Source organism: Anguilla anguilla, chromosome 4, assembly GCF_013347855.1.
Source record: "Anguilla anguilla isolate fAngAng1 chromosome 4, fAngAng1.pri, whole genome shotgun sequence".
In the NCBI taxonomy this organism is placed as follows: Eukaryota; Metazoa; Chordata; class Actinopteri; order Anguilliformes; family Anguillidae; genus Anguilla; species Anguilla anguilla.
Genome location: NC_049204.1, coordinates 14,353,774 through 14,377,593, shown reverse-complemented (window position 1 = coordinate 14,377,593; position 23,820 = coordinate 14,353,774). Strand labels below are relative to the sequence as shown.

The 23,820-nt window shown below is 39.5% G+C and overlaps 1 protein-coding gene across 7 annotated transcripts in view; it reads right to left on the bottom strand.

Moving 5' to 3' along the window:
• slc4a2b (solute carrier family 4 member 2b) overlaps positions 1-23,605 on the bottom strand; it is a 57,475-nt gene extending 33,870 nt beyond the window's left edge. For 2 of the 7 annotated variants that reach the window (XM_035412590.1, XM_035412581.1), the window contains exons 1-2: positions 9,439-9,640; positions 3,563-3,735 (exon numbers count right to left, since the gene is read on the bottom strand). In XM_035412590.1, the coding sequence (XP_035268481.1) occupies positions 3,563-3,622 (60 nt within the window). In that variant the 5' untranslated portion in view covers positions 3,623-3,735; positions 9,439-9,640. Of the gene's footprint in view, positions 1-3,562; positions 3,736-8,837; positions 8,858-9,438; positions 9,642-12,452; positions 12,723-23,327 lie in introns of those variants that run through there. The other 5 variants (XM_035412582.1, XM_035412583.1, XM_035412585.1 and 2 more) reach the window with 5 other exon arrangements.
• Positions 23,606-23,820: the final 215 nt, after the last annotated feature.

Below are 23,820 nucleotides of genomic sequence, written 5' to 3'. Positions count from 1 at the left end.
CTTATTGGCTCTTCACAACGAGAGGAACGCCCTGCAGTCTCACCCACTAATCCAGCAGCTGACAGAGTCATGAATCCACTCCCTAAGCCAGGGAAGATTGAGGCATTTGGAACAGCAGCCTGTCTGGTAATGTGTCAGTAGCAATTGTTCCATAGACAGGCAATATGCCTCTCCATGCTCCGCAATCAAAAATGAGAAGTGCCGTGTCCATTTATAAATCTAGGGAATGCAGACAGGAGGTATGTGCTGTACCTACCGGTTGACTGATGGCAACAGCCGTGTATTCAGAACCCTCACAGCCAATCAACAGCCTTAATTGCTTTAGCAAGCGCCACTCGCCCAATTCTCACTCGGAAAATGTTCCCCACATTAAAGCCAATTATGTTTGGAAACTGCAGTGGTTGGCGGACAGCCTGGCTGGCTGAAGAATGTGTATTCCGTATGAAGATATGCTTACACACCATTATGATGAATTATGATACTCGCTTTCTTCAGTTCTAGCTTTTCTGGAGTGGATTAGGGCCACGTACACACAATTTCCGAGGCGTTCAAAATAGATGCAAGTAAATGGCAGTGTGAACATGCGCTGCAAAATAAGACTGCTGCATGCACAGTAGAGTTGTTTCCCTTACACTAACATGACTCGTACCATAGCTCCTAAGTGGCTGAAGTGTCCCAACTTCAACAGATCCCAAGGAGATCCTATTAATATTAACATTGCCATTTATCACCGAGTGCGAAGGGCAGGATTGGACAAGGAAAGGTCAGAGGTTCTGCCAGCTCTGAGGTAAAGTTAGAGTTTCCCCATGGGCTAGGTTCCCATTACGCTGCAAAGAGTCAGGGACTTCGTTTGACCTCTGTCTGTCTCTTTCTCTGATCCCTGTTGACAGATCTCTGGGATAACCAAAGTATGAAAAATGTTCTACTTTCTATATATGCTACTCACTGTACTAAGCATAACCAGCGGTGGGATGCATGTGTGGTTCAGGCAATTCAAGTGGAGTAAGGATGGGTGGACTCCTGCGTTCAAGAATGCTGCCATTTCAGAAATTCAGAAAAGTTCTGAGATATGTTGAAAGCAGAAAGCTCACCTTATAAAAAAGGAGAACTTTTGCAAGTTAATGCAACGTGAGAGAATTTCCTTTCATTATATACCGCTTCAACGTTAATGCATCATCAACTAAGCATATGGATGTGTGAATGCTTCACCTTTTTATGGCTTGCCCCTATGGAATGCAGAAGATCCCCATAGCTTTTCACGTGTAGCTTCCTACACCCAAAAACAATTAACCAGGAAACCTAAGCATGCAACCACTGCCCATATTTCCCTCAAAACAGTACTGATGTAATAGCAATGATTACAGAGCCATTATGTTGACATGTCCCCTGACACAACCATTTTTCTGCAATAACACATCTTCAAAGCAAAGGCAACACAACACAACTACTAGGACTTTACAATTGAAGCCAGAGTACCAAACGTACCAAATCATGCAGATTCATTAACAAGCAACTGAACATAAATATGCAAGGTGACATTTCACAATTACATCTTTTCCCCATTTATTGGCTGTTTTTCCACAGTCCAAATTATAGCATAGATTATATATAGATTATCTGCTGAAACAACAGACCTCCGTAGCATCAGCCTGTAAGAGTGGCATATGCACACCACTTCAGTTCGGTTCTCTAATTTTGTGGCGCAATTAACTTCACATCTTTAAAACATTGTGTTCTTTCTTTTGTTTAATGAAATTACTACTGATCATGTAGTAACTCCCTTCTGTTTAACTCCCTAACTGCTGCTTCTCTGTTCCTCCCCTGGTGCCAGTTGAGTAACTGAAGCACAGAGGTATGCTCGACAATACGGAAGCTTATTGAAGGGATCCATAGCCAAGCCTTTTATTTATTTATGCTTTTACTTTTTCTGGGGTGCTTTGTTGTCACTGAATCAGCCATTCGCCTTTTTAAACCTGTGCAGATTTTCTTCTTTTACCCTTAAATTACACTGACGTATGCGCAGCAAAATGGGCAACAGACAATCTATATGCGTAAAGGCCACTAATCTGACATTGACACTGAAATACCCAGCCAATGGATAAAACTACTCCAGAGGACAATCACAGATAACAAATTTCAACATGCTAATGTGAGATAACATATCTCTTAATAGGTTTGATTAGAAGCCACATTAACCTTTTGGAAGGACTGCAAAACCAAGCTGATTGAAGGTTGAAACACCACAAGTTTGGGCTACCACGTTGAGTCACACAGCAGTAAAGATCAGCTGACCAGTTTGCTGAAAACTGCAGCGCTAAGGGAAATCCTGAGCAGAAAGCTAGAGGAAGCAGATCGGGGCTTTGGATTGTGTGTGGTGCACTGTGACATTGCAGGAAGCGCCAGGGAGGAACGGCTTCATCCACAAATGCTTTCACTTCCTGCTTCCACTGCAAAGACTCAAAAAAAAAAGCACAAATGCCTTCCTGGCTTTTCTTCGACATGGTGCTGATGAAATTAGGGGACCTGAGAACAACACATAGCTGTACATTCATCATCATGTCGGTAAGAGGAATGACCCTGCTGTGTGCTAAACAGAAATAACTTTGAGACCAAATGCTCTGACTTGAATGGGGTCTTGGATAACCAGTCCTCAAGATATTTTGTAACTGGCCCCAAATTAATTTTGATTTATTGGCTCAAAGCTTCACCATCCAGTGAAAAGCAACCAAACTGTTCAGAAGCATTAATCTTGATCTTACTCTCAAAATGTTTAAATATAAAAAATAATAAAAAATAAAACACTAGCAGTGAAGGGGAAGGGACAAAAACTGCATTCATGCACAGGAAAGGTGAGAGGTTTGAATGACTCCTGCAAACTTGGACAAGTCTAGTCCAAGGGGAAAGTGAAAGTCATGAGGTGACCTTGGAAAAAGAAAGTAAAAAGGCAATTGAAAAAGACTGAAACAATGACTTTCAGTAGCCTATAAAAAAAGTCAATTGCCCATCACATGACTGTCACAATAGTTTTCTTTGCATGGCTGTTGCTTTTCCCTTCCAAGACAAGCTTGTAAAAGAAGCACAAATACAAACCATTTTGTCAAATATTACATATTCCCTTTACCCCTCTACTGAGAATGAACACCTCATGTAACCTACCATGGATATGATGGACCTTTCAGAGTAAAGGAAGCAGAGTTAATTGGTTTTAAATGGGACATTGTTCTCCATCGCCAAATATGTTTATGGTACTGAAATCATGAGAACATGAAGTACTACAATAAATTCTATTTTGTTGTTGTATTCCTAGCTTATTAAAGGGGGAGAGCAGGTGTAGTCAAGGTGACTAGTTTTCAGGTGTAATATCAATTGTGAACGGGTGGAAAGGTCACAAAAGTTGCTCAAATGTTGATGTAATCTGGTGTACTCAGATGGGCATTTTTCCAATTTTACAAAAACAAGCGTTACAAGTTTTGTGGGCTACCGCTTGGATTTCCACACTGTGGTTTTTCTTGCTAGTGTAGAATGAAATGGTATCAGAGGTAGAGGATTAAGGTGTACTCACATTGAGGATGACAGAAGCCACAGCACCGGTGACCTCACTGGTAACCTTCGAGGTACTCATGGCTCCTCTGGTCTCTGTGGTTGTTCTTGAAGTAGCGTAGGTACAGGGGATAGGGTCTTTTAGCCTTTTTCTTTCTCACTCTGACTCAACGGGGAACCTTTGGGCAGCATAACCTGAAGACAGACAGACATACATTTTAATTTAAGGACAGTTTGTACCTTATTGAACCTGTGTTTTGTAGTTGTCCAATGACCATGATATGCATTTTTGTACGTCGCTTTGGATAAAAGCATCTGCTAAATAAATGTAATGTGTAAAAAAAAAAAAAAGTAATGATTCCCTTACTCTCACTCAACTACTTGGAACCTCCTAGTCCAATAATTTACATGAACTTTGGAAAATATTCTCATTACACTTCACACACAAATAATCTTAATGCTGGATTAAATAGAGATCTTCCCCTAATTTGGAAGAATCAGACCATTACTGCAGCTTTATGGCATGCATATGGAAGCAACAGTTAAACTGCTCACTACAGACAAACTACTGCGAATACAAAAAAAAGTGCTGCTCCACTAAAGCTTGGCTGGCAAACTGTCAGTTCTGTCACCTCTGAGCATGGTTGATTACTTCTGGAGAGGCGAAAGTGGTACCGGCCCAACAACACTCCCCCACAATCATGGAAGGTTATGGAAGGCCTATTTGATAACAAGATAAGACTGCTACTGTGGTGAAATTACTCAGATAAGATTCAGCACGTGGTCCTGATTTAACTCTACGTGCGGTATGCATTAGAGCTGATGAAACTGGCAGAGACCTTGCAGTTACATTTGAAGGAGCTGTAATAATGGAGGGGAATGGGGCCGGGCCTTTGTTCTTACTCAGATGGGAAGTCGCGGCAGACACTAAACCAGAGAGAAGCAAATGTTTCTCTCATTTTGGGACCAGACAGAAAAATAGCAACAAACGGGCTAAGGGTTGGGACCTGATCCCACAGTAGACCTTTTCGGATAAGATTGGACAACTCTGCTTCATACGAATGCATTTCATTTTACTGCAGTGATACTCAATCCTCATCCTGGAGAGCTACAGCGTCTGCAGATTCTTGTTTTTTCCTTAAGATCAGGGAAAAATTTGCTTGCACTGTCATTGATCCTGGTGTACTTTAAGATCATTTCTAGTTCTGGGAATGCCTCTAGTTCTCAATAGATGTGTTTTTTAATACAAGTAAAATAGGACTCCTAGCACTTAACATACTTGTAAAGAGTGTTCTACTACTCCTGAACAATATTTTGGAATTAGCTAAACACCTCCTTAGCATTCCACAACAGGACTGCCAGAACAATATTTACTTTAGCAAGGTCATCACTGCCGTGCGCAGGATGGTACAGCTTAGTAAAAGTGCAGGGAGCTCATTAATGTCATGCCATTTATATCAAAATAAAAGTCAACCAGTGACTGGACGGTCAGCCTATTCAGAATCTTCCACATTCTTGGTACAGTGAAACTTGGGTTTAAAACAACTTAATGTTAAGTTTGCTTATGCTTTTTAAAACTTTAGCTGTTTGAAAGGCACCAGTGGAGGTTCCTTCAGGTAGAACTAACCCTTTCTTGTGGTTCTAGGCATGAGGCATAAATGTGGAGGAGATGAAGTAATACGTGAGTAAGAGGGTCGGATAAAGATTGGTGACCCTCTCAGGCTCCGCAGAGCAAAAACTAATAACTGAAGCCTGGAAGTGATTTCAGCTTATTTATAACCCACAAAAGAGCATTAGGGCAGCACGATGCAAGTCCCAAGCAGTAGGGATACAGCCGCTATTTAATTACTCTGGTCATGCCAGCAAGGCTGCTAAAGTCATCTAATCAAGAAGAGTTGAGTAGAGAAGCAGCAATTGTCCCCATGTGCCAGGTATTTCAACATAAAATACTCATGTATCTACTTATGCTGTGCATTGTATGGTCTGCTGGCAGTTTGTGAAATGCAGAAAGAGGCTGCAGAACTGGGGAATTCATTGGGCTTTTTTCAAAGTTGAATTGCTAGCAGCAATTATATTAGCATTTGATCTGATGCAAGTGGGAATCAGTTTAACCAAAATGGAAAATTACCCCAAACTTTGGAAGTGAAAATTGAGGCATTTGATACTGGGGCATGGGAACCAGCAGTTGAGCAAAGTTTTGTAATGATAATCAAGTTCAAGAATTTATTCTGGTATTTATTACAGCAATGAAATGCAACTTTGACATCAATGGCAATACCATAAATCACAATGACGATCAATTCAGTATGACAGTTTAGTATGGAGCACTTTGGAGTCGACATTGGGTTTCTTAATTGCACTTATACAAACTGGTAATCCATCATACAATGTACAATCAATATTTTCTTCTTGTGACATTATATTTTTAGGCATGCCAAAAATTCCCAGCAGAGATGACCCTCGAGCAAAAAAAAATGTGGTCCGGACATAGGGGAGAGGACGATCTCTTTTGGAAGGAGCACAGTACCTCATGGCGTACTGTAAACTGGAGAGCTTCTAGGAGGTTTGTGTAGGTAATAACATTTTTATTTGGCAAAGATAATATTTGTCATACTACTAATGTAGTTCACTAGTAAACATTTTTGATTTGTACACAGGGTCTACTTCAGGGATCATCAACTCTGGCCCTCGAATCCAAATCCAGCCCTGGTTTTCTTTTCTCCCAGGTAGTTAGTGCTACTGATTGGCCAGACTGTCTTCACACCTGAGTCCCAGGCAAAGGGAGGGTGGAAAACCAGCAGTTCTTGGCCCATGAGGACCGTGAGTTGCTGATCCCTGACTCTACTTGATTACTTGTCTTTTAAAATTAACTTTTTGGGTGAAGAGACCTACGTAGGTATATTCAGTGGTGGCACTAGGTACCTTAATGCACATGTTCAGTGCATGCCATTTTATAATGTGGTTTTGTGGAATATCTTTCCCATTTATGGTGGTTTGTGCCGTGGGTGGACTCCCATGCTACATTTTTATTGGCATGCTTGAATTTAAAACAAAAAACTGAAAAGACAGAGCAGAGCTCACTGTTCATTTCAATTCAATTTGGTTAGCATGAGCCACCTGGACTGGTTGGATGGGTGGGTGCTGTTCACTTCTAGTTACATTTGGCCTAGATCAGTCAGATATACCTGGAAATTCCTTATGGCAATTCATAGAATTCATTCATATTCAGTTGTAAGCAATTTAAAAGTATGCCTCAAGGGTGTAAGAGCTGCTATGGGTTCAGGTGTGTGTGTGTGCGAGTGTGTGTAGGGCGGGGTGCAGCATGGTATTTGACAGAATATTTGTACAAGCAGTGCCTTTTATATTGCACATCAACAAATAATTCTGGGACTGGAAGGGACTTAGTAGACATTAGGACATTAGATGGCATGAGCAGATGAATTGTGTGCTAACCGTATGACTTAAATTACTTGTTTTTAAGTCTCCCAAATAAAGGCTTGTGTTAGAGGGGAATTTGTATTTATTTATTTTTCATTTTTTTAAAGATTTGAACCAAATACTCAATTAGGTTACTACAAATGTCTAGGTCAGGCATAAAAAGCCCCCATGGTAAAAGGAAACCTACTCTAACAGCTGTTGAAACAGAAACAAAGGATTCAATCGCTCAAGTAAGTAGGTGGTGTACAAGACGCAACAGCAACAGGACAGACTGGCCACACCCGGCTCCTTCCTTCAGCTTACTTTCTTGCATCACTTGCTGTGAAGCTGGACAGAATGACTCAGCAAAGACTGCCTGAAACATAACTAGCTGATCTTAAACCCCCCAGCCCCCTCCTCAAACATGACAGCCAGGCATCTGACAGAAAATGTACTGCGGAGAAGACCCTTTCAAACTGTATACAACCATGTGCTGCTGTGCTGCATGGATAAGCATTTGAAATGTAACTTGATTTAAATATATATATATGGAAATATTCTGTAGTGCAAAATTGATAGCATATACACTTCACATGGATAAATGATGCAAACAAATGACAAAATGGTAACAACGCCTATAAGCAACCATTGTGTACAGATGACCAGATCATCAGGAAAACTTCTGCATGACAGTGTGTGTCCCTGATAGGTGTGTCTTCGGTAAGCAAGTGTTGCCACTGTAAAAGACTTTAACTAAGAGAAGTTCCTCCTTCACAAAAATAAAATGAGGACTGTTTTAGGATACTTCCTCAAGAAACCATTAGCTTTCTCTGTATTCTATGGCCATAATCTCAAAAGCTCATAACCTACCCATTTTCAACAAAATGTAATGTTTATGCTGGCAGCTGTACACATTCATTCCAACAGCAATTAAGTTTCCCCATCAAATGCACACATCAATGCAATCATTGCCCTAGATCTGCATTTTTCATAACCCTTAACAAAGTCTCTCTGTTTGCAATTATATACTTGCTGTTATTTCCAATGCCAGGATTAAATATAAGCAAGATAAGAGAGTACAATCAGACAGTCGCAAATCCTATCTGACAGTTGACCAGGGCAGCAGTCCATGCCCCTCAACTAAAAATAGCCCGCAATGGAATCAATAAAATGGTCGTCAGGAAGGTTTTCCAGTTTATTAATAGTTCCTTTTGAAGTGCTTATGAATTTCCTCAGCATTCAAATCAATACACCTTAAATAGGCCATAAAGCCTTATAGGGCTTCTGATTTTGGAAAGACAGGACAGTGTCAACTCAGCATTTCACTCCTCTGCATCGAGATCTAGCCACACAACAAAGCCTTTTCCCTGGCCCCTCTGACCAGTCCGCTCAAGGAAATACATGGTAATGTGTATTGCACAGTTCAGCTTTTAAAACATTAAGTGGCACATCACGATGGTCTGAGAGCTATTCAAAAAAAGATATTTATGGTTTGACAGCATAACTGGAGTCACAAGCCAGAGTTGTTTTGTCTCCTCTCAGCAGACAGTTGCAGGGTAGACAAGTTACAACATTATCAAATGGCTCCAGAAGGCAGTACAAATCAGTCGGCTACCGAGTGATACTCAGGAAAATTAACCCAAACACAAAAATATTTCAGAAAGTAGTGAGGTGGCATAGGCATTGAATGTAAAGCAAAGTTTCCTGTTGCAGAACCTGTTAGAACCTCAGCTAAAGAAAATGGAGATAGTGAATCTCTCAATGTTCAAATTCTTAATTTGGTTTCCATTTCACCAATACTAAATACATGGACTACAGGTCACAAAATTCACTCTTACCTAACATTTAAAGCTAAAGCTCAGGTTACAAAGAACAATTACCTTTCACGTCTTTCCTGGAGGAATCACAGGATGAAAAAAGTTGTGCTCAAATGCTTTCCTATAACTTGCAAACTGATATTGCAAGACCTTGCAATATCCTCCTTTCCCAGAGAGCTGGAGAAAGGGAGGGATCCAAGACTTCACACATTTCAGAGAGCAGCAAAAAAAAGAGTCTCATAATTCATAGAGTCATAAGTCATAGCTTGCCATGTGTATTCAGAGAGTTCAGTTTGCATGCGCATGTGTGAAAGAATGCTGAACTGGAAGAGGAATGTCTCACAGGAAACTATCCAAAAGAAAAACCTGGATCAGTTGATAACCCCCCCCCCCATCTCCCCACCCCCCTCCCTTAGTGACACAGATTCCTTCATGATAGAATTTCCATGCAGCACAATACTAAACGACAGAAACCTGTCTCAGAGAGACAAAGAAAGCACACATTAGTTTTCCTCAAGAGGCATGAACAAAAAAACAAACAAATCACTTTAGAAAAAACATCCCATTAGTAAATTAAAACTCATTTACAAAGACAGTATGAAAAATAAAACATTAAAAGATGCCAGACTGTGAATCACAGTGCACTGTACAGAGAAGTAGTTACCTTTATTGCTTACTGCAGAAGGGCTACAGCTGACATCATAGTGGAAAACCAAAAGCCACCGCGAGGAGAGAAGAGGAGGCGGAGGGAGAGCAGGAGAAAGAGAAAAGCCTGTGGTTAGAGTGCAGTCTCTGTCGGCTTTGTGCACACAGTCCCTCGCTAACACAGTCCATGCGCTTGTCGGCTTGAAATACCAACTGATAATTCAAGCCTTCCTCCTCTGGATTAGGTTTCCTCCTCCAGCCCTCTGACAAGTAGCCATGTGACCAGAGATGACTCAACAGCACTGAATCCAAAACCTCAGACACACAAACAATTGCATTATACCGATGCTCACTTTGTAACATTCTAGGAATTCAAATTATACTGTGCCCTAACCTGGATTATACTAAACTTGGCACATGCTCTGTAATTACTAGGCGCAGTCAAGGTTTAGTTTGAATATTCTATTGCTCACAATCCAGTGCTGACATAAGTCAGTTAAAGCAGGCTATGATTATTACAGTAACTCAGGGATACTTTTTTATTTATTTATTTTTTAAATGGATGTATTTTGTGTTATGAAACTGCTAAATGTATGTTTTACTCATCCTTAATCTTCAATTTTAGTAATCTCAGTTGGACAAAATACAACTACAAATTAAATTGTAAATCCTTAATAATTTCCTGTCCAATATTAATTTTTGAATGAGGAAAGTAAGAGGTAGTTAGAGTTGACCTCATATTAGCTCATTTATGATGAGTGTTGTCATGCTGTGGATGGCATTAACCAAAAAAATTTTATTTTTATTTCTTTCTTTTTTTTTTTTTAGGGAGAAGAAAGTTTGTCTTGGAAATACAAAGCAAAAAGATTAACAAACATTGAACAGTTTTGTGTGTGCAGACACTGTTCAAAAATATAATTCTTATTCTAATATTCTATAATATTATTCTAATCTATGTTAGAGCATACCAAAGCACTTATATAAAGCATAAATATTGTTTGTGTACATTTTTGCAAATAACTGCAAAAATGTCACTAGGCTTCTAAAAGCTTTGAGAGGACCTAAGGTTGAATTTCTAATTGGAATATGGTTAGCACAGAAGTGCAGTAAGGACATCTGCTGTCTCAATCACTGATATTTAGCCTGTGCTGCTGTGAAACTGCACCATACATTTTAAATAGAAACAAGTTTGCAAAAGTAGTAAACAGAGCAGAGCACCCATTTTTTTAAACTAAAGACAGCAGCTGAAATTTTATTACAGACTGTAGTAAAAGGAGTTAGAAAGTAATTATTTTTGGCCCTTCTCCACAATATACCAAGTCAGACTTGTTAAAAGACAGGGCTCATGGGCGGCCTATGCTCTCCCCACTGTACTTTTCCACTGAAAATTATTCAAATTACAATTTACCTTAAAAATCATAACCAAAATGGCAAGAAAGCAAGGAACTGGAAAATTTCACATGCACAATCTAAATTCTCTCTGTATCCGAAGGGTAAAGCCACCAAAGTTATTCAGAGTATGGATGAGGACGTGCCTTTCCATATTTAGACTGGCAATGACTAGGAAAAGCAGCCCCCAGGGGTGCACAAGGTGGATTGAAGTCATGCTGAAAAATAAGTGTGTAGTTCCACAGAACACACACAGGGTTGCAATACAACCCTGAAAAAGCTTCATAAATGTTTATGAGTAAAATAGAAACCGCAGAAAGTACCGTCACAACTTTATGGTGAAGTTGTTTTCCTTTTTTTTTTTTTGACTGTGTGGGATAATGTGGTTTTCCTTAAATTACACAGTGGGATCGCTTCAATCATTAGAGGTAAAAGCACACTGAAAACAAAGGAGGAAGGAAATGGGGGTGTAGATGACATAAGACTACAGACCAAATCATTTACACACCAAAAAACAATTTAACTGAGTTTATATTGATTTAAATTCCAGTCAATGGTTAATGACAAGTCAACTAAAATCTATTTTAAAAATTGTAAAATTTACTGTAAATATCAATAACATTATGGAAAATGTATTGGTTTTCTTTATTTTGTGGCATTTGATAAGGCTGCATATAGTTACATTACAAAAACAGCCCCATACCCTCTTTGATCATGATGAGCAGCGATAAAAACACAAGTCAATACAATAGGTCCTATTGAGCACTATCTAGATTTGTGTTAAATAGGTACACAAGACTGTTTTTTTTGGATCGCATGGAAATGACAGAAAAGTGAGCCCCAAGCTCAAATTCTGGAAAAAGCCCCCACCCCCTCCCTTTTTCTTTCACAAAATGCTAATTTTTATGAACAAGCTCTACATGCATGTGCCCATGCCTGTGCTCATACACACTAATGACAATATAATAACACAAAAAAAGTTCTGCATATCATGAAGCCAAGAATTACTTAAGTAGATATAGTGGACTCACTGTCTTTATCTACGGTTTATTGTTTTGCTACATGGATTTTTGGAAAGAGACATTTGGTAAAGCATGGCCAACTCAAATTCTACATTGCCAGCAATTTATACGGCAAAGATACTTTTATGTACAGCCAGTTTTAAAAATCTGGCAACCCTAGTATAGTGGCACTAGTTCACACTCACCCTCTCTTCCAAAGACCTCAGTCAAGGCCATTTAGATTTGTACAGCTTTGTACATATCCAAGGAGATCAGGCACATGGCCTAGACAATATTCTGTTGACCAGAATAGTAAAGATCTTGGATCAGTTACTATGGCATCTCTAGTTGTAAGAGTGTGGGGCTGTATGCATTTGTAGGTCTCAATGTTGGAGATAAAAAGGAAAAAAATACTCATGACAGCAACAAAACCAAAAATCAGCAAACCAAGGCTCAACATCATTTTTCTCAAAAGTGGAACAGTTGCACGAGTAGATAAAGGACATAATAGCACACTGAAACCTGAAATAATACAAACATATTTCAAAAAGGTAGTTAAAAGCTGATGTCACATTGTCATGCAATTATAACGGTTGGACACCAAGGTAGGAACAAAATAACGTCCATGACGAGGACAACTCACCTCTTTGCAACATCCTTTGTTCCAACAAATTTTTTTTGAAGTCAAATTTCACAGGAGAAATTCTCAAATCATTTCTAGCAATTCCACTGTCCAGTTAACAAAAAATTGATTTTCCGCCCTGCAATTTGCTGTTAAGAAACCCCACATTGAATACCTTTAAGAAATACTTTCAAATTAAAATCTTATTTTTGCGTCTCCCCCATTTACCCAACTAAAGTGAATCAAAGTCAGCTGATCTCTTAATGACCCAGTGTGCTTCTCTGGACGTCCGAGAGCTGTATACCAATAGTAAAGGTGATACTTCAGAACCAGCTCCCAGTGTGAACCAGTTTGCCAGAGGCAAGCAAGAACCCAAGGCTGGAGTGTCCCAGAACGGCATCTATAAAGGAATGGGAGAGGGGGCAGTCACTTCCAATGTGTTTTTAGGGGGGGGATTTATTGTTGGGAGTTTCAAATCCTAAGGCAAGGACAGCAGGTAGGGGAGATGGTGCAGGACATTAGCAGAGCACTGCAGGCAACATTCCACAGACCTGCCACTGGATTAGTGGGCTTTCACTATGTGCACATTTCCACAGTGCAGTCTGTGACAACGACAAGCCTGTGCTGGTGAATTTGCAGTCACTGCACTTTGCCTTGCTCCAGCGGGAACCACTCTGCTAATGGCTATTTAACAGGAGAAAAACAAAACTTATTTTCCCAGTTAAGAATTTAGTGGTTTATACTTTAGCGAAAATCTCAGACTGACCAGCCAACCAAACAGGTATCAAACTGGAAAGCCATGTGCAATTACATCATCAAGCTCTTTATCACTTTCCATTTATGAAAGAAATTAAAATAAAAATGCTATTGAAATTCGACAAAAGGTGTGTTGGTGCTATTGCTAATAACAAACCTCAAGCTATTCATAACACATACAAAATAAATTGCAATGAGGCCTTGAGTGCTGTTAAGGTTATTTACAGCAAAGCATAAGAAGTCCAGTTAATATACAGTTAGTCTTTAAATTGGCATACTTTGCCAGCACTTTCGAAGTTACAAACATTTACTGTAAGCCTTCTAAACCACAGTCCGTTACAGTTTCATTTGCATCTCAGATGCGACTGTAAATGAGAGGTAGAGCACATACTCTTTCAGAGGCCATGCATAGACCCTTCATCAGCTTAATCCAAAGAATTCAGTACATTCACAAAGCAAATTTCATTCATTTGATAACCATTATTCCACCTTCTGAACACCAGTTCAGAAATGAACTCTCATTGACAGATGACCATAAACCAGGGGTACACAACAAGTCTCTTAAGTCTCTAACAAGGCTCTTATTTAATTAGCTCAATCATATCTTGATCTGACCTTTGTACCAGCACCGGCTGCAGGCACAGACTGCAAGTGTATCCCACATTTTACTATCCTCAAGTACAGAGGTATAAGTATAGTACACAAAGCTGTACACAAAAAATAAGGTAATCAGTTGGAACAAAAACCAACACAAAGACCACCTTCCAGGAAAGGAGTTGTACATCCCTGCTTTAACCAGAGCTCCGGGTTGGTGGAAAGGGGCTTTACTGAAGAGGAAGATATCCTTTTATTAATATCATTTACCTGCAATGCTCAGTGGTTCATGAAATCTCCACCAGTGCATTGTATGGTGATGGTCAACTGTCAATTCAGGCAATCATTTTGCATCAAACATGTCAGAACAAAGTGAGGAATGGACCAATAGGATTTATTGGGGGTGGCTGACGCTTCAGAACATTTACAATCCGTACCCATTCAGTAAGAGAATAGGCTGCAGACCTGGAACCATGATTGTATTGTTCCATATTCCGGTCACAATATATATACATGTAAATATATTTTAGTAAGTAATTGTTCATGACAATTAAGAGTAGACCCTTTCATTGTGCTGAGGAACATAAAACTGGCACTAATTGCAGAGATGCGCCACTCCCAGGAAGGATCAACAAGAGACAAATAACATGCACTGCACCCTCCTACTAAACTCAGAAAAAATGTTATGCTCATTACAATTGTTTTGAATCATTTTATGGCCTTTGGAGAATGAAAAGCAAACTTATAAAAGCAACACGCCAACTGCTGTCTTTTTGAAAGTCTGCCCATTTGATGAAAACATCTAATTTTCAAGCAGCAATTTACGATGTCTGCCAGCCAACAGAGACAGTCTCCTAGGCCACAGCAACCTTATAAAAACCAAGAATGGGTGCTACTGCTGAAAACACATTCACCACAGGGCAGAAAATATGTTTACCATATGTAACTACAGTCTAATTTACTTTGGCATTATGAATTTATACAAAATTCCAACACCACACACTTGATGAATGATTCACATTTCCTTCCCTCGAAAATACACAGGGGCGAAATTATACAAAGTGTTGGATGTTGAGTTTACATTGGATCCTGTGATTTAGTTAAAACATTGTATATTCGTATATTTGCTCTACTGATTCTGAGGGGATTAAAATCACAGATGTAATAATGATTCCAATCACAGGACATTCTTGGGGAAACTAATCCCATCAGAATATGGTTTATGGAATATCTTAATTTAACAAAAAATATTTATTTTATTTTATTTATAATTTGTATTGAGAAAAAGTGCAGAAAATTGTTTTAATGCAGTTTTTATTCAGGTAAGTATTTATCCAAGTGGAACCTGAGACAAAAGGAGACCTGGTCCAAGGGATTCAGAGATGGGTTACCTTGATGATGATTAATATTTCATTCATGTCATGGATCATTTCTGCACATCCAGGGAGAATGCATTGGGGCCAAAAAACCACTTCAACATAAGTTCATATAGAAAAACCAGCTATGAGTGTTACAACAGCTGCGTTGCATTTTCTGATGTTAAGTCTGTGAGTGCATATTCTATATAGCATATATTTGCATGCATCATAAATACACACACACAAATATAGCCTCCACACAGTATTCCAAATTCAGACTGCCAATTTCTTGTTCACTTACAAATCTGATAATGCTTCAACACTCAAGCAAATACACATGCCTAACAAACAATCAAAGCGTATTGTCCAGCAGCTAATATTGTGGTTTTGCCACTGAAAAGCCTTTTCCTTCCATTGTAGCTTGTAGAACATGAAGCTACCTTTCAGCATCCTGTCATCTGTGGTCTTTGCTGAAAATACCCATGAATCCCTTACAGCAGCAGTTTTGCACCTTCCTGTTATTCTGTTCTTCCTAGTTAATGTGGGGACCTGCACAAGCAGATATCATTGCTACCTAGAACCCTTGCAGTCGTAAACTTGTTTTTTTTTGTTCAATCAATTAGTGTTTAAGCTGGACTGAAGCATTGATAGCATTTCAACAGCTGTTCAATGGTCAGTTTATAAGCTCTTTCTAACTGTTTCAGTCCATCACAGGAGAGACAGAAATTAATTCCTGCACTGATTGTAAGGTTCATTATTTCAGTTATTTCAAGGTACTTAGTTACTGCTAGGCAAAACAGCAGCAATCATTTCCATTGCATTTTAAAATAAGAAAGTGCTTAGATGCCCATCTGACAATCTAAAGCAAAAACTTGCCAGTTCTGCATACTGTAAACTATCCCTTCCACTTTTAGAAGAATATATGAAAAAAGAAATAATCCCATGATCATGCACTCAAGACAAAGTATGTGGATCCTAAAACCTTTTCTGTGTAGTTTCAGTGCACTTAACTATTGCTGGATCTTAGAAGAATTCAGATAAAAATAAAATGATACCTTGAATGGGATATACTCCCATAAACACAGACCAGTACACTGAACTTGTCAGCAAAGGTAGTCCTTTGTGTCAAGAGCTTGTTCGGTGAAATTGGTGATCGGCTCTATGATTTTGGATTAGACAAGGGATTTCATTCGATAGCTTAATGTCCTTTTCCATTTTTCAAGAGCAATTCATTCAACTGTTTAGCCAAGCTGCAATGCAGTGAAATCTTTGCCAGTGATTTCCTGGCATGCAGATATCTTCCCTTGGAAACAATCACAGGCCAGTGTCCAGACTTGACATGTCCTGTGCTAGTTGCCAGGGCTAACATTTCTACTACATTCAACACAGCCATAGCAAGTTTCACGTACACAGTAACTGCAAGAACTAGAGAATGTGCAGTCCTTTTAGTTGCCCATCAGGAAGGAAAGTGAACATGGGTGTAAGTTTAAATGCTACAAAAAGCATGTCTTTGAGGCAGTGGCTCTTGCTCCTGGTTCTGGACAGCTGTAGGGTCTGTTGGCTTGTTAACTGTGTAATACTCTGCTTTAACTGATCAATTGCTCTGCTACTCAAGTGCTGAGTTACAACGAACTTTCCTTCCTGACTCTCCCCATATCAGATCAACTAATTGTTTTTTTATATATGAATTTAATTAGAAAATCAATTGCGCAATTAGTCACATAACCATGCCATTGGAGTGCCTATGGGGACCCCTGGAGGATAACCATTGAAATACAAGTTTTAATCCCTGCAGGTCACATGGTGGAGACAGAGTGGTAACCCTGAGCCATAACATGACCCACAGTCGGCAGGATATTACCCACCTGATCTCACATTCACAATTTCCTGCCAGGCCATGGATTGGCAGTCAACCTGCAACCCCGTGAAAAGATTCAGGACAATATGGAGGACCTGTGCTACTCCTTGATCTCACAAACTGGTACTGCAGTGTGGGATGGGGCGACTTAATTCAAACATTTATAACAAAGAAGTAAAAATAATAGCTGTTGAGATTTACCATTATAAACTGTCACACTGTGGATCAGATCGTGCCAGTCTGACCTGCAAGTAGCCACACCCAAGACTCTCAAAAGCTACCAGGCAGTATGACCAAAACGCGTTAAACACGTATATTACGAAATTCCATGGGGTAACATTCATCCATCACATCAGATCTTTAGACAGCATGTTGAAAAAAAGAATACAAGCTCTTTTTTGGTTAAATAATGTCATCCGCTGGTTGTGACTGACCAGAGACAATTAAGTTAACTTTCCACATCCTAAGCAAGGTGGGAGGAGATTCTTTACAAACCCTACAAGCTTACAAGTGCAGTTTTTGTCAGCAAGGGGTACAAAGATCTAGCTCCATACCATAAAGGCTGAAGAGTTCTGAACAGCCACATTTCCGGACTTACACATTGGGAAGAGCTGTTGACCTGAAGAAACGGTCTGACTTCAAGCAGGAAGGGGAAACAACCCAACATTTCTGGACTATGAGCTATAAGTAGGACCAGATCATACAGACCCTTCAAGATAATCCTCTGCATGCCAACAGACATCTGATCCAGCTGAGTCAAAGCTCCCAAATCAGATCTCCCAAAGTAGTATAGACGAAAACAAACTAAAAATGAAAAGCAGAAGATGATACCCACACACTGCACGCACTGTAGATGTGTTATGCTATACAATCAACTTGCCAATTAGTGAGAGAGAAAAGCCTCATTAACTAACAGCTATGACCTTGACTACAGCTATGGCCTTCAGATCTCACAGCAAGTGAAAATCATCTGTTATTTAATATCTTAGCTATGTACTTTCCATTCTTACACCATGTATAGGCTGATACTTATGGTTATTTCTCTGACAAATCTCACATTCAGATCTATCTTCCCCGATTCAATTCCAGTATCACACAAATACACTAGAGGCAGCCTCAAAGACCAGAACAGTGAACAAATAATTACATCAGGGGTTCTTCAAGCAATTAAAGTATTTCAAGTGCCAGTAGATCCCAGATCACTAGCAGTGCTTATTTTAATTGGTTGCGCTCAATCTGCATTGTCAGTAGCAAAGTACGCATTCCATATAGTATTGCTTCAAGTTTTCAGAACAGTTACAGTACACTGCCTGTTGGTTACATGTGACTGTCGCAATAAAAAAGTGACAGCACAATTTTGTTTTACACTGAGTCTGAGAATACTGAAGTAAATGTGAGACGGAACTGAACAGTTGTATCATTTTGTTCCCCCGCCCCCCACCCCCAATGCAATAATTGGAGAAAGAGGATGGCTAAGTGTTCCCAAAATATCACTACCTCCACCTGATCTGTTCCTCCCACACACAAGTGAATCAGCAGTCCCATGGGACCGCAAGCAACTTTCATTTTCAACTTGATTGCTAGCAATCCATCTGGATAACATTAGCAGAGGGAAAATGGTCGCTTTGCTACACTGTCTTGGTGCCAAGTGGTTTTGCATTTTTTAGGTGGTGACATGACACAGCAAATGAGCTTTTGGACAGACTTTACAGTACATTAAAAAAGCAGCGTGCTATAACTTAAAAAGGTTTCAGCACAGCGCTCCATGTGCCAATGAGCCGTAACAGAGCACGCTGAAGATCTTAAAGGCCGAGCTCACGATTACATCATCGTGACCAATTGATTGAAAAAACTCTGGCTGTGCCAGAGGCTTCTCCTAGAGAATGATCTCACTTTAGCCAAAAGTAGTAGCCAATACCTCCCAAATAGAATCAGCTGCTCACAGTGTGTCCAAGATAGCTATGGCACAGACATCAATGCTCCAAGTATCGATGTCAGTGTTTTTCAAATGTCAGTGTGGATCCAATAAACATAATTCACATCCACCTGATTTCTTTGCACATGGGCAAACCTGCAAACAATGTCAAAAGCCAAATCATTTTTAAAAGTGGTGTAGGTCATCCCCAGTCCAGGCCCTAGAACACACAACCCACAGCATACAGACAGCATAAATGCAGCAGAATGCCCTAAAATCCACACATACTGGCTTTTAATTTATACGCCGCTGAAAGTCAGGCCTAGAAATTACATAGCTAATTTTTAAAAATTAAATCGAAATGTGAAAGTATTTTTGGTCCTTTTAATAAGATCACACACAAACATTGTTTTAAAGCACTGTTACTACATTCATAGCCTTATTACCATCATTCGCCTCTGCACTAACACCAAAGTAGGCTTAATCATAGTCATTAAGACTCATCACTCCATCCATACGCTTATTACTGCCACAGTTTGCTTTTGTAAGATTTAACCACATTTGCTGTGGAGGTTGCAGTTCAGTATGCCCACATCTCGGTCGTGAAAAACAGATGACGTTAGTGACAGACCCTGAAACATTGAGGATGACCAGCTTCCTGCAGTGACTAGCAGCACAACAGCACTGGATTCCTTTTTTTGTCTGTCTTATGTAAAAAAAATGTACATTTAAAGCATGCAAATTTCCATTCCTGGCCATGCACACCTCAACGTTAACAGTGATATCTGCCCAATTTCACGCTTTGGATTACCACTTATCTTTTGTCTAAAGTTGCAAAGCCCTTATAAGATTTTTCTGGTTGACTTGATATGACTGAGCCAATTAATTAAAAGCAGAAGTTGACAAAATCCTGAAACTGATTGGCCCTTGTTCTGCACCCCTGGTCTAGTTTCATTTGGACAATGAAGCGAAATTAATTACATAAAATGTCTATTGCGAGTTTAAATGAACAGTGCGGCAGAGTTAAAGAGTATTGGTCTAAACAGCTAAACTATATTGCTGTAAAATGCCAAAATACACAGGGCAATTTCAGATCTTTTGAAAATCAAATCATTCCAGTTCCATAAAACAAGTCCCCCATACATAGTGCCACAACGCTCTGCAATTCCGAGAACTTGCAAGAGGACCACACTGAAGGAACAATTGAGGCTGACAGAAGTTGGCCCAGCCCTGAATAAGAACATGTCCCGAGACCTCAGTGGGCATGGGCATTATTCACAGAGGCAGTGTGATTAAGCATCTCCCTGGAAAAAGGCAGCACAAGGACACAGACAGAGCCAAACTTGCTCTCAGACAGGCTGGCACAGAGTTCTGTCAGTTGGCCAAAATCAAGGGATTTTCATAGATTCAAGTCTTCACATACAAAATGCCCAACTTTTGCAGTCCAAAATCTTGCCATCTGACCTTTGTCCTTGAGCTTAGAATGTATGGCAGGTTTTATTTCAAAATAATTAATCACAGGAGGAAAAAGCCAAAATGTGTGGCTGAGGACATTTTCAGCTGCAAGACAAAAAGTTAAAACTAATGTCTGCTTAGGAAGCCACCTCACAGTTTTAAAAAAAAACTGCATTGGACACAGGCAGACTAGTACACACATTTTCCATAACGTTTGAGTAACAATGTGTTGCTGCAGCTGAGTGAGCCGGTTTTCAAAGAACAAAGACAAGCATACATGCTGTAGTAATAGAAGGAAACTTAACAAGCTTCCTTATCTGATAACTCTGTCAATTCATCCATGGGCAGAAAGCAGAAGGAAAAAAACAAACCATAGGAGAGGGAAACTTGATAAATTGGGTGTGGCATCTGCTTCATTCCTTCCTTGCCTCTTGTTCTGTGACTAAGTAGTAGGGTAAGACTTGGCCACCAGCAGGGTGTGTAAAAAATGAATCTGCTACACACTGCACAGTGCTGATATTTTATTTAAATTACAGGTCATCCTCACCGCAGAGCATCAGACATTAGCTTAAGTGGAGAAGAAGGAAATTAAACTGAAGGATAATTTGATGGCCGGGCTGAGAACGTTCCCAGTTGGGAAATTAGCCAGAACGTCAGAAAAATCCCCTACTTTCTGCAATAAGTGCCATGAGAACTTCAATGACCGCAGTGGGTCAAGACCTCATTTTAATTTCTTACCTGAAGATGGAATCTTCTAAAGCACATTACCCCATTTACTGCAGAGGCATTGGAGGAGGAAGACACTGCCCCCTACTGGCTCACAAACACCAACTTACTTTATCTGGATCTCCCAATCAAAGTAGTATCTATGACCTTTGCTGCTAAAATTTAGATTTAGCAGAAGCACAGTAAATAGATGTACAGCTGTAAGGTTTGGTGGAAAAGGAATAATGGTCTGGGCCTGTCTTTCATGGTTTGGGCTAGGCCCCATAGTTCCAGTGAAGGGAAATCTTAATGCTGCAGCACACAATGACATTCTATAGAATTGTGTGCTTCCAACTTTGTGGCAACGGTTTGGGAAAGGCTAGGACTAAAACGTATCTGCTTTAGTTCATAAGCTCACAGACTGTGGAATAAGCTTCCTTTAGATCTGAGGGAATCTGAATCTTTGGATATTTTAAAAGAAATCTAAACGAAAGTAAAATAAAATGTATTTTTCCTTAGGAATAGGAACTATTATATATAGCAATGAAATAAAAATGCAGTATAATGGCAATAACATTTTTTAAATAAAAGTTTATATTAAAAAGTTAAGTATGGAAAGGAAAAGCACACATTTATAGAGGCAGGTCTTTACATTTCTGTTAGAAATATCCAAATGATTCCTAGGTTCTAGTTAGTATCCTGGCTACAGCATTGTGAACTAGTCAGTTTATTTACAGTATTACTTTGCCAGGAAGGTCATTAATAAACTATTACAACAATCCTGACAACTTCTCACAGATGCATGCAGCAGTTTTTCAGAATCTTTTGTGCAAAAGAAGGGCCCAACTTTGGAAATACTTTAAATGGTATGAAGCAGTTTTGGCACAAAGTTGCCATTAAATAAAACACCCAAGGCATCTTAAAGCCTGAGTTTTAAGATGAGATACATACATTTTCCACTTGGTCTCATCATCAATTACCATGACCAAGATTGTTGTAGATCAGTTGTAGAAAGTTATGAGACATCCATGTGTGTCTGAGATGCAAATTACAAGAGCGACAATAGGACAAAGATCATTAGGCATGACAGTCACATATACATATACTGTATATCATCCTCATAACAGTGGTAATTTATGTTTCCGGATAATAATCCCTAACAGGAGCATGTCTAAACTAAACAGGACGGGTCCTAGGATTGAGCCCATGGCCTCTGAAATACTCAGAGTTTCTTATTTAATGGGTTAGTTCATTAAAATATCAATCACCATCAAGTGCTATTGCCCAGCCCTGAGGTTTTGCAAGGAAAAGTGACCTGTGGAGTTTCATACGCATGGAGCTAAAATTCTGTCTGAACTGAGAGACTGGTGCAGCATGAAAAAAATAAGTGCTACAGATTTGGAAAGACGTACCCAAGGTCCATACAACTATAGACATTTTAGGTACTCTGTTCCCTACAAGTTGTATTTAACCCAACTTGACCCTTGTTTTGCCAGATCACCAATTCAATGTGTGGGAAAACTAACTTATGCGATGATATTTCAACTCGCCAGCTGTAGCAATTTACTTTGACACATTTACTTTTGAATGCACTTGTCGCCCGAGACATAGTTTCAGTGCCGTGGCGTCCACTATTATATTTAGGCTAATGCTTGAAGAGACGGAACTAAATTCAAGCAAGTGTTCAGGTCGGCTTTATATGCTTCAAATATTTGAATATTATTTGGCGGTCGCTGACATTTACAAAGAATGAGAAAAAAAAAATTAAACAAGCTATCAAATTTTAGATCTGAATGAACCTGTGCCTTAGAATTCAGCAAACACTTACATCACACGTAGTTTTGTACACGGTCGGAGATATACCATCATTATATAAATTTAAACAGGCAACGTTCGCAATCTCGTCCGCAAATGTAATCTTTACTGACTGGCACTCATGCCAGGAACATTCCATTAGCGTAAACGTTCCTTTTGTTTTTCCGTCCTTTGGATTTTCTGTAGGTATTGCAACTATGTTATCATACTTGGTTTCATTCAACATTCATTTCCACAAAGCTAGTGTAAAGTCACCAGTGACCTAATGGAAATCAAGCAAGGATCTATTTGCTATTCAAAATATACCACATTCCAGGCTTTTCAAATTTAATTACAAGATTGGTAGCCTAGATTTCAAATTCATACCATGAACGATGGCAACAGTTCTGCCTATAGGAACGTATGCGATTTATAATTCGAGCACTAATTTATTTACTTACCCATTTCAAGGACAGCATAAATAACTACAAGTTGAACGCGTGCATGCGAGTTGCCCTCTTGCTTCTGATCAATTAAACCCAAGCTGCTGTGTGTGAGGGGGGAATACCACTAGTCTACCTCCACGTGTAGGCTAATGACTGCTTGTGATGGTCTTGAAAAACGAAATATATGTTAGATCTAGATAATGAATAGCATAACTTACATGTATTAATGAGGGAATATGATCAGTTATGTTTAGGACTGAACAAACACATTTAGGAAGCTGTGGCATGCATTTTACAACAGAGGGTCCACTTCCATGGGTTTCTTTTTCACTGCAGCCAATGATGTGGTGGAATCACCTGTGACTCCAGGTGTCAGTGAGCTCCTATCTTAACCTAACTCCTAAACCGCAGAAGCCATGACATTACTTAAATGATTCATTTATCAATGAGAGTAGGCCTAATTGATCCCTTATGAGATATAGAAAGAAGCCCTTATTTGCCAATATAC